This window comes from Plecotus auritus, assembly GCF_963455305.1.
Source record: "Plecotus auritus genome assembly, chromosome: 6".
In the NCBI taxonomy this organism is placed as follows: Eukaryota; Metazoa; Chordata; class Mammalia; order Chiroptera; family Vespertilionidae; genus Plecotus; species Plecotus auritus.
In genome coordinates this window covers 86896243-86908469 of record NC_137773.1, presented here as the reverse complement: position 1 = coordinate 86908469, position 12227 = coordinate 86896243, and the positions used below count along the sequence as shown (strand labels likewise).

General features: G+C 43.8%; 1 protein-coding gene across 1 annotated transcript in view; it reads left to right on the top strand.

Moving 5' to 3' along the window:
* The window catches only part of LOC308251570 (complement C3-like), a 70683-nt gene that overhangs the window by 43286 nt on the left and 15170 nt on the right, over positions 1–12227 (top strand). The window contains exons 22-26 of the mRNA XM_080675226.1: positions 9172–9238; positions 9333–9419; positions 10110–10313; positions 10801–10876; positions 11184–11343. Coding sequence (XP_080531352.1) covers positions 9172–9238; positions 9333–9419; positions 10110–10313; positions 10801–10876; positions 11184–11343 — 594 coding nt within the window. The remainder of the gene's footprint in view (positions 1–9171; positions 9239–9332; positions 9420–10109; positions 10314–10800; positions 10877–11183; positions 11344–12227) is intronic.

Sequence of the window (12227 nt, the reverse complement as noted above, 5' to 3'; positions counted from 1 at the left end):
GCTCTCTTTATTCTTGGGGGCCTGTGGGCTGAGCTGGCATCATCACGGGAGGTATGATCTTCAGCTTCTTGAACGGCAGGATGAGCTGTTCTTCCAGGTCCATGGTCGTGACGCACCACTCGCTCTGGCACCCAGATGGGGTTAGAAGCACCTTCTGGAAAGATAACAAATGTGCCCTCTTCCCCACATCATTACTGGATCTGGCCTTCTCCACTGCTCTGTTTGTAAATTCTTCCACCGTGCCATACTGGCAGATGCCATGGCACCAGGAGCTTGATGCCTCTTGGCTGCTGTGCAACCCTCATTGTCACAATTTAAAATATTTAAAGTGTAAAGAGCATGATTTAACTGATTCTGTGGAGTAGGATAATACCCATCTCCCCCTTTTTGCTTTTGTTACTGAGTCTTTAAGGTTTGATGGGCTCTTTCCATAATTGCCTGTCCCTGGGTTTACAGGGAATTCCTGTTTTGTGCATTATTTGGTATTGCTTGCAAAACCGCTGAAAGGAGGAGCTAGTATAAGCAGGTCCATTGTCTTTATTTCTAGGGGCCATCCCATGACTGGAAAAGCCGCTAGGCAGTGGTTAATTACATGTTTTGAGCTTTCCTTCATGAGAAAGAAAAGAAACATTTGAGGCATTTTATAGTCTATTGGGATGATCTAAAGTCAATTCTAGACTAAAGAAAGTTTCTTAAAATTCAAACCCTTGAAGGATTGTCAAACTTGATTTTACTAAAGGATTATATATTAAAGTGTATTAGACAGGAACATAGGCTAACAAACTTTAGTTCCTATGATTAAAAGATGGTGTTTTTATTTATTAAATACCTGATTAAAATGATTATTTTACTAGAGAAGAATTAATCAAAATAAGGCTTATTTTTTAACTTTATTTGTCCTTAGATATGGACAGCAAATGACACTAATTGGATTTTTGCTATAAGTCTTCCTCAAATGACACTAATTGGATTTTTGCTATAAGCTATTTACCCTCTGTTTAAGGAGGCAACATGCAAAAACCTTAATTTTTTAATGATAACCAAAAAGTAAACAGCCAATATTTCTTAGATTGACATTTATGATCACACTTTACATGTACTCTTACTTTTAAGAAAATATACCTTTAACAAAGTACAAGAGACCTTCTGTAATAAAAGCTAAGAGCAGGTGAATTAAAACTTGTCTAGCAATTAATGTTTTAGTATTTTATGTTATTTTAAAATATTTAGATGTTTATTATTTAACCCAGCAATGCTCCAAAGTCTTTAAGTTATCGAAGACTTTGGAAAATTATGTATAGGTATATGAGGCTGGAGCCCCTTGGATTTAAAATGCCAGATTTTCCTTAGAGGTAACATGCTAAGGTAACATGCTGTGGCTCCAACTTCTTTCACAGCCTAGAAAAGCTGGTTTCTGGTGGCTCAGTGGCCAAAGGGCTGGGAGTCTGAGAGGGAGGCTGAGATTGTAAATCGTCATCTTGGCTGTTCCCTTAGATTCTCCCCCCGGTTGCATAGGGAGGGAGAGGCAGAACAAGGGATTTTATTTTATTTTTATTGTTTTTTGTCTACCCTTGTTCCTTTTTATGCCTTTTTATTTTTACAGGGAGGAGGGTGACTGGCCTGTTCCTCTAACAGAGAGCACAGTCAGTCTTCTCTTGAATGACTGGACTTTTATTATTAACATATTTGTAACTATTACTGAAAAGACTTTATCACAAATTCTTTATTTTAGTTACATCTTTTTATTATATCTTAACAACTTTGAGATTTTTAAGCCAATTATTACTTAAAATACTTTCTTGACCAATTTTGTACTTCCTTACGTTAATTTCAAGTATATTATATTGGTCTAATTTAGTTCAAAATATTTCTTTTTAGGAGAGAGAATAAATCTTTGTGTCACCTCATGGCCCTCGAGATGGCACAAAGCTGTCTCTCAGTTAAATTCTTGAAATGTTACATTTGGAAAAGCTGTCAAATATATCCAATTTAAAGATTACTAAAACTTAAACTGGTTTTAATATTAAAGATTTAATCTTGACCACAGAATTAATTTATTTTCAATTTGGCCATTAAATTTTTATATTTTAATAATTCTACGATATACTTTGAATTGTAGATAAAACGCTGGGAGGACACACCTAGCACCCATCCATTCCAATGCTTTGCATCCCCAGGGCTGGCCTACATGGGTTTGTGTCATCACAGGCAGGCTTGGTATTAGCTGGCCTTTGTTTAAACTTTCCTGGGTTGCAATTTTCACAAATTTTACACTTTTAAATTAATCTTAGAATCTTAAAATGTTAATACAGCACAGTAAAATCATAGAAAAGCAAATTAAAGTTACAATATAGACATACAGACAGAAATCTAACTAGTTAAGAATTTCTGGTGGGCTGGGAGAGAAATAAAAAGGTCTTTAAGATAAAGAATTCTTGGCAGCTGCTGGGAAATTCCTTTAATCCTTTCTACTTGGGTCAGCCCACTACAAGTAGCTTGAGCCTCCAGCAAAATGAAATATGAAGTCGCTTTCACTTTTGGCCAAGCACCTGCATCCAGCCACAATGGCTAGGTGGCTGCGAGCAAAACCTTTCTTATCATCTGAGTCACCCCGATCACAGTGATGCTTGTCCCACTCTGCCTCAAACTCTATCTCCTGCTCATAATTAGGAGCTAAAACTTTATCACAATGGGCAGAGGAGGAGGTGGCTCAGAGGGGGGAAGTGGTGTTTTTAGAGATTCGCACCCCTCTACTGTAGGCTGTAAAGCCATGTCCACACCCTGCTTAGAAATTCTTAAACTCTCCTGCTCTGGATGAAGGCAATCAAAAATTGGAGACCATAGTGTGAATGTAGGAATAGGAATCTTCTCTGGACCTTCTGCTGTGTATCGGTCACGCAACTGCTTTCCAACATTTTCCCAGGTTTGAAAGTTGATGGTCCCCTCTTCAGAAAACCAAGGGCAAGTTTCATTAACAAAACTTAAGAAATCAAGAATTTGGCTATGCTTAACAGAGCATCCTCGAGCTTTGAGCATAGTTTTATGCATTTGAGAGTAGAGATCTCTTTCCTGAGACCCTGAATTTCCCATGTTTTACACCCAGTTCTTACCTTATGCTTCTTACCTTACTTCTTAAGTTCATTGCATGTGCACTCCTGGAGTGTTCCCCTTGCCTGGCTAAGAGTTCCCCAGTATTCAGATCCCTGCTCCGGGTGCCAGATATAAGTATTTTTCTCTTGAACCGTGACCAGCACGGTTAGAGAGCGGATGAGTCCTGAGTAGGGGTGACAGGGGATTGAGAAAAAGAAAGAGACAGACACAGAGACAGTAGGGAAAGCTGGGGCCAGGTGGGACACTGCCCTCTGATGGAGGGATTGTGACCCAGAGCTGGTGCAGCATGTTTATTATATACAGCATGATTCCAGGAAGTTTTACTAGAGTTTAAGACAAAGGAAAGTATATGAAATTATGGTTAAAGATCAAGCTGCAATTCTTCATTCTTGTGGCTTTTTTGTAATTGTCACTTCTGGCTGATCCTGGATAATTGTGTCCATTCCTTGCACCTGGCTGAACTTAGATAATGAAATCCACCCCCTGGCAACTGAGCTAAGGGTCAGGCTGACAACATACCTGCCTCTGGCACGGTATGTTTCCAGGACTTGGCTCTGCCGACACCACTGAACTCAGCTGTCGAATAGCTCATGTGCCTTCCCAGGTGCTCTCTACAGAGTTCTTTATTTGTGCTATGTCAGTCTTTATTTCTGTTTTCATAGTTACTATATCTTTTCTCATGCTGTTGAGCATCATTACCATCGATATTCTGACTATCCAGTTCTGTATCAGATAAATTTCTTATCTCCATTTCATTTATCTCTTCTTCTGGAGAATTCGCTTGTTCTTTCATTTGGGTGTTGTTTCTTTGTGTCCTCATTTTGGCTGCCTCTTATGGTTTGTGACTATGTATTAGGTAGATTTGCTATGCCTCTCAATCTCTAGTGTAGGACAGTGTCAAAAGCTGTTTCTGATTAATTAGATCAGTCAAAGACTCAAAGCCTCCAGAGATGCCTACAGACTGATAGGATTCTGTCTTGACTGGCCCTCAAGCAATCATCTACAAGTATGGTGCGTGTTTTTCCCAACACGGTGGGGCAATTGCTTCTACCTGGAGGCTACTTGTTATTCTCAGCCTCTTAATGGACCTCAGAAACTCCACACCATGGGGTGAGGTGTTTTCCAATAGGGTGGGTCAACTGTCTTCCCTCCAGGCAAAACCAGCTGTATGGCAAATATCTACATGAAAAAGGTGACCTCTGCAGTGTGAGGGAATAATTCTGCACAGGAAATCAGGGTATCTGCTTTATGACTTCTAATCCCAGTGACCTCAGTCCTAGCTTCTGCTCACACAGCTCCAGTCCACTCTGCTCTCTCTCTGCTGGAGCACAAGGTGAGTGGCTCCACAGAAAATTTTGTGTGTTGACCCTTTACAAGGGTGCCTGCATTTCAGCCACCTTTCCCCGGCAGATAGCAAAACCACTGCTTTTCACAGCCTGATGTTGTGTGGCTCCACTTCTCAGTTCTGATGCTCTCTGTTGGGCAGCCCAACTTGAGGATTAGACCCCAGAGTTCTCAGTGGCAACCCCCCAGAGCTGAGATATTTCTCTGGAACTTCAGTTGCTTTCTGTAGGAATATGGCCAGCCCTTTTGCACCTCTGCCCCTCTTACCAGTCTCTATTCAGTCTCCACTTTCTGTCCTCAGTTATCAGGGTTCTCTTTAGTAATTCTTTTATTGATTATTCAGGAAGTTTTTCTGCATTATAGTTGTAATTCCAGTTTGGTCCTGGGAGCGTGTCTGTGCAGCATCCACTTACTCCACCTCCATTTTTAATCTCCTTGACTTTAAAAATTTTGGGCAAACATATTTCACAACCAAATTTTATAAAGCAATAATATATAATGCTAGAATATAGAAATTTTCTAATTTTTTAAATATGTGTTTTTATTGATTTCAGAGAAAGGAAGGAAGAGGGAGAGAGAGCTAGAAACATTGATGAGAGAGAATCATCAATTGGCTGCCTCTTGTACAACCTCTACTGGGGATCCAGCCTGCAACACAGACCTAAAATGAAACCCTGATATCCTGGTTCATGGGTAGAGGCTCAAACACTGAGTTATACCGATTAGGCAGGAAAGTTCTGTTTTTACCTGTGATTTTGTTGTTGTTGAATTCTTATGAACTTATTTGAGCCAAACTCACGACATGTGCTGGGGAACAAGATCTCAAATGTTCCATTACCTGAGATTTTTTGCCTTACAATATATATTAACAGTTACATTCCTACTTTTACTCACAGTTTGGAACACTTTCAAATATAATAACAGATAGAATCATTAATAAAATGCTTTTGTCATCTTTTCTAATATTTTAAAGCAAAACAAGATCATAAACAAGATCACTAATATTTTATTTATTTACTATTTTTATAATTTTAAAGTAAAATTTTTTAATAACATTTGCGAGGCTTACAAGCTCTCTCCAGACCAGGACCCACCTGGCATCTTGGCAGCTGACTGGTTAAAGAGCTCTTTGCAGACAACTCAGCCAGTCTTCACATCTGTTTTAATTAGAGGTGAAGGGGGAGAGGGGAAGACGTTCCCAGGTCAGGAGCATGCTGGCCATGCAGTGGCCCATGCAGCTTTGGAGAAGTGGGACCTGGAAGGAGCCAAGTGCTCCCACACCCTCTGAGGGCTGAGAAGACAGTTGGAGGGTGGGGTGCACGCAGGTGAGAGGTAACTGATGTTCGTGCCTCATTGGGGCACTCAGCCTTTTGACCTGGATCGGGGGACACCTTTGAATTCTAACATTCCTGGTTCCCTTTTTTCTTCTTCCATTTTCACCTGGGGATTCTCTCTAGTTTAAAATTGATCCATGTGTTTGGTTTATATCAGTGGTTCTCAACCTGTGGGTCGCAACCCCTTTGGGGGTCGAACGACCCTTTCACAGGGGTCACTTAAGACATCCTGCATATCAGATATTTACATTACGATTCATAACAGTAGCAAAATTACAGTTATGAAGTAGCAACGAAAATAATTTTATGGTTGGGGGGTCACCACAACATGAGGAACTGTATTAAAGGGTCGCGGCATTAGGAAGGTTGAGAACCACTGATTTATATGAAGATATTTGGCATCCAATAAAAGCTTCAAAATGCTGACAGGATTTAATATTCTTTTAGTGCTAGGTGGGAAAACTGGTCTTGTGTGAGAAAGCAGAGCCCAGTTCAGACAAGGATGAGTGAGTTAACAAGATGCTAAAAAATGTGGCCACGAACTTTTGACATGGCCACGACCTTTCAATGCCACTGTCTCTGCTTCTCCGTCTCCCGCCAGCCCCCAGCTAACCCATGTGCAGCACCTCACAGACATTGACGTGAAGATGTGTAAACCCATATTGTTCTCTCTCGCCTCACTCCACTTCATCTTATGACTTAGAACTTGAGCAGTTTTACAAAACTGCACTCAGCACAAATGGGTACACATGCAATTATGTAATTTACAGCTAGATTTATGTAAAGCACTGTCTCAGTTATAAAGACCTGATCCAGCCACCAGGATGTTGTTTCTCTGAAGGCAAAAACCTCAGCTCTCGCATTTCTTGCACAAAGTAGGTGATCAATAAATACCTGCCGAGTTAATAGATGAATCTAAACGTGTCCACCAGATGCTTGGCTGTCAGTCTCAGAATGGTTGTACTGGCCAATCATTTTCTGAGAATATAATACATCTCAGAAGGGCTGGCGTGGTAGGCTCTACCTATATAGAAGGTGCCTGGGACATGGTGCAATTCATTTTACACAGAAACAGGTACAGAGGAGATAGTAACTTGTGCAAGGTCACCACTAAGAGATGATTGACCCTGGACTTGAGCTGAAGAATTTCTTCTCCCCCCGGACTCGGCCCTCTCAGTGAGGACTGCGGGGCCTTGAGTTTGTGCTCAGCAGCTGCATTTATAGCATCAGATCACTAACATTTTAATGCAATAGTTTAAGAAGTCAAAATTAATGCCAAAAATATCTGTGATGAACAAAATATCAAAGTTTTAAATAGAAACAGAATCTGACAGTGTCTAGCAAAGCCATATTGGAGTGCGAAGTAGAAGGAAAAGTGAGTGCCCCCACAGACGTGCCTGTGGATTTTCTTTAATGATTAATTTTCCCTCAAATTGTTAAAGTAGTTGAGAAAAGCCTTGAATCAGTGAAATACAAATATGTTAAAACTAACAGTGTGATTGCATGTTGAGATGTTTTATTCACACCCAAACCAGAATTTGTTATACTTTTTCTTTCCTGGCTTTAAGGAACATAAATTTCATATTTTTTCAATTACTTTAATGTTCTGGAAAAATATTACCATTTAAAAATACATTAAAGTATATATTTAGGGGCACACATTTTTTTCTTTTGCTTGGATCCCAATATGGCCGAGCATAGGCACTGGTGGGAAAGAAAAACCAAATAGTGCCGAAACCTGCATGGCCAGCTCTTCCCAATTCTGTATTCACTGATTGGTAGCTTGAAATCCATCGTGGTGGGGATATTTATACCAAGGAAATTGGTAGCTCTGCAAATCAGGATTTTTTCTTCCTGGACAGCTGGATTTAAATATTTACCAGCACACTTTGGGAAGAAAGTCTGCAAAGGAAAATCTGGGATTTATTACCAGGCGAAAGGAGAATGGGTTCTGGAAGGCAAAAAGGTGTATCCAGAGTAAAGGCTTATCTGAAGACATCCGAGAACTTGAGTTGGGTCTTTGATGCTAATTAAGATAGCCCCATACACTGCTAAGTACTTAAGCACAGTCTTTTATTTTATTATTTATTTTAATCATTTGTTTAAAAAATTAATTTTAGCCCTGGCCCAAGTAGCTAGAGCATCATTCCTGGTCAGGGCAGATACCCAGGTTGCAAGTTCTATCCCCAGTCAGGGTACATACCGGAGGCAACCAAAGTTTCTCTCTCACATCAATATCTCTCTTTCTCTCCTTTCCTCTCTCTCTAAAAATCAATAAAAACATTCACAGGGAAGAATTAAAACAAGTATTAATTAATTAATTAAAATTTTAATTTGATGTGTTTACTTTTTTGTATTTATTTTATTTCACTTATTTTAAATTAATTATTACATTTTATTTTTTAGTTTAATTTAATTTTTAAATTTCTATTTTATTTTTATTAACCCATTGAGAGGCACTGGGTTGAAAACAGACTCTAGCAGGGGTGGGCAAACTTTTTGACTTGAAGGCCACAATGGGTTCTTAAACTGGACCGGAGGGCCAGAACAAAAGCATGGATGGAGTGTTTGTGTGAACTAATATAAATTCAAAGTAAAGGAGCGGAGGGGAGAGCAAGAGAACCGGATAGAACAGCCGGATCCGGCCCGCGGGCCGTAGTTTGCCCACGGCTGCTCTAGAGCCTGACTACCAGGCTCATATTCCAGTTCTATTCTACTAGCTGTGTGGCTCTGGCCAAGTTACTTCCGCTCTCTGTTCTCCAATTTCCCCAATTTATGTGTTGTTGTTGTTTTTAAGACTTTTTATTGATTTTGAGAGAGAGAGAGAAAAGGAGAGTAAGAGAGAGAGAGAAACATTAATGTGAGAGTGATACATCCATCGGCTGCCTCCTGCATGCCTCTACTGGGGATCAAGCCCAAAACCTGGGCATGTGCCCTGGCATGGAATCAAACCAGTAACCTTTCTGTGTATGGGACAATGCCCAACCGGCTGAACCATACTGATCAGGGCCAGTTTCCCCATCTTTGAAATGGGAATGATAATAGTGGTAACTTATTATAAAGATTAAATGAGTTAACCTGAATAAAGAAAGCTTCTAGGCACATAGGAAGATTTTAAAGGCTTCCTTGTTTTATTATTATTTATTTATAATTTTATTATTATATCATACAATAGTATTAAGTAGATGCTTATATTGCCTCCTCCCAATAAGGAAGGAAGCTGAGACACAGAGAGGTTAAGTAACTGGCTCCCAGTCACACAGCTAGGACTGGCAGATGCCATCTAGGCTACAGTAATTCCCAGAACAGTGCCCTGCTGACCAGCTGTGACTCTGTCTGTCCTTTTATTCACCCAACTCCCCCTTCCCTCAAAACTGTCCAGCCTGAAGGAATCAGAATGAACAAAACTGTGGCCATTGAGACACTGGATCCACAGCACCTGGGCCAGAGTGAGTCAGCGCAGGAGTGGGGGTGAGGCCTGGGTGGTGTGCAGGGTCTGGTGAAAGGAGGCTGGTGCTAAGAGTGTCTCCCATTCCACCACAGATGGTGTGCAGCGAGTGGAGGTCGAGGCTGCAGACCTCAGTGACCAAGTCCCTGACACAGAGTCGGAAACCAAAATCCTCCTGCAGGGTGAGATGCCCTTGGTCCAACCCCATGGGGCCCAGGAAGGTGTGGGAGCCATGACCCCCGAAGAGGGCTCCCGGTTCCATCAACTTCCGGGAATATTGAACCATGGCGCCTCTCTCCTTCTCGTGTGCTAGAACTGCCTCTCCTTGGTGTGTTTGCAGAAGGCTCCAGGCAGTACTTAGCTTCTGCTGGTAAAGAAGCTTAAATGAGAAGTGGTAGAGTTCAACAACAGAAATTCTGGAACAAATTGCCCAGGATAGAGGACTGGGGCTAGAAGGCACAGGAAGGAGCTAGCAAAGCACCTTGCAAGCTCTGAGATCTTAGGTGTGAGATAGAGACTCTTGGTTTCCTGATCTGTGATGAAGACAAATAGTGGTACCTGTTTTGAAGGGTCGTTGGGAAAATTAAATGAAATACTATATAGTGTTCTCTTAGAAGAGAGCTTGGCAAATGGCATTAAGCATGATAGACGTATTCATGACCATTGATCCTGGAATTATGTTACCACTGGTAGAGCATGAGGACCCGGGGACAACCCCCCTGGTCCCCTTCAGTCACAGGCCTCCAGCTGCCAGCTGTCCCTGACTCTTTGGCCCTGGCTGGTAGGAGCCTGGGAAGTCTGGGGAAGCCCCAGCCCTCTTCACCCCACAGTGGGTCTTGTTGCCTGAACGCCATCCTTCCTCTTGGCTACAGGGACCCCAGTGGCCCAGATGGCAGAGGATGCCATCGATGGGCAGCGCCTGAAGCACCTCATTGTGACACCCGGGGGCTGTGGAGAGCAGAACATGTTCCGCATGACGCCCACGGTCATCGCGGTGCACTACCTGGACCACACGGAGCAGTGGGGCAAGCTTGGCCTTGACAAGCGGCAGGAGGCCCTGGAACTCATCAAGAAGGGTATGTCCCCTTCCCCTATTGGATGCCCCCACTCTGAGGCCCCTCTCTGAGCTCTTTCCTCCTCTGAGCCTCTACCCGCTCTTGAGGCCCCACCCCCTCTTAAGGCCTCACCACTTCTTGAGGCCCCGCCTCTTCCCTGAGACCTCCTGCTATCCCCTCTTTGAGACCCTGGTCCCTCAGAGTTCCCTCCCCCCACTGAACTCCCTTGAGAACCTTCTCTCTCTGAACCCCCTCTCCTCTGAGAAGCCCATACTCCTCCTCACTCTGATCCCTGCACCCTTTCAAAATCCTTCCACCCTATAAGCTCCCCTCCCCTCCAGACATTCCTCCTAGTCCTGAGCCCCCTCTTTCCTCTCTGAACCTTACCTTCCCCCTTCACAGAATCCTTGTTCCCTCTCTAAGCCTCTCTCCTTCCCGGCATACCCACACCAGCCACTGCCTCCACTCAGCCCTCGCTCCTCCAGCGACACTTCTGTCTTCCTTGCAGGGTACACGACCCAACTGACCTACAGACAACCCAACAAGGCCTTTGCAGCCTACCAGCACCGGAAGTCAAGTACCTGGTGAGCCTGCCCATCCTTGGCCCTGCACCCCTGAGCAGGCCCTGGACCCTGGCCTGGGGTGACCTAGGCTGGCCTCCCCAACACAGCCTTGTGCCTCTGGACCCCTCCACCTTCAGAGTCCAGGTGCCCACTAGCTGAGTGACCTACTGCCACTAAGCACTGCCTACATGCAACGTTGGGTCCTGAGACCTGGCACAGGAAACTGGGCACACCTGAGAAGGCCTGCCCCTCTCTGCTCCTTGTTTGGCTGGGATGGCAGTCTCTGGATCCCAGAGCCAATTGGCTTATGCTCTGTGCCCACCCCCAGGCTGACAGCCTACGTAGTCAAGGTCTTCTCTCTGGCCACCAACCTCATTGCCATCGAATCCGAAGTCATCTGTGGGGCTGTCAAGTGGCTGATCCTGGAGAAGCAGAGGCCTGATGGAGTCTTCCAGGAGGATTCCCCCGTAGCACAACCAGCAATGACTGTAGGAGGCCGGGATTCAGGGCAGGCTGGGGGAGAGGAGTGCCTGAGTGCCCCAGCATGGACAGGAGACAGGCTCCATCTGCCATTTGCCCAATTCCCAGCGTGGGATGGACAGAGAAATAAAGGAGGCACGATGGTCACTTCTACTTTGCAAAAACCAGAGACCTCAGAGTCCAGTGCAAAATGGAAGTTCCCTAGCCCCGCATTGCTTTGGGGGGAAAAAAAAAATAATAAATAAAAAACAACAACAACACCTGAGAAGTCCTTAGAATGTGGTTCTCAAACTCTGGTCTCCAGGCCAACAGCATCAGCATCAGCTGCAAGTTGGTTAGAAATGAATATTCTTGGGCTGGATCCCAGATGCACAAATCAGAAACTTTGGGGGTGGGGCCTAGGAATTGGGGTTTTAATAAGCCCCTGACTCCAGGTAATGTTGACGTGTGCTCACGTAGGCAAACCATGGTCTCAGCCTGACCTTTTGGGCTTCCAGCCTCAGAGCCTTCCCTCTCCACACTCCATCTATACTGCCTGGCGCCTTGCTCCCGGGCACAGGGCCTTTGCACATGCTGTTCCCACTGCCTGGCATGTTACCACTGCCCTCTTTGATGGTTGAGTCCTACTCACTCTTCAGATTGTGGCTCCACCTGTCATCCCTCGGGGACAGCTTTCCAACTGCCCTGACCAAGACACACCCCCGCTATCCATTCTCACTGCACAGCACTCATCAGTTTGTAACGATATATGTGTTGATGAGCTGGTTGGCTCATTCCTGTCTCCCTGTGAGACGGGGAGCTCCATGAGGGCTGGAGCCATCTTACCCACAACACCAGCAACATTTACAGAATGAGTGAGTGAATGAATGACTACTAGAGTATGGCCCTTCTG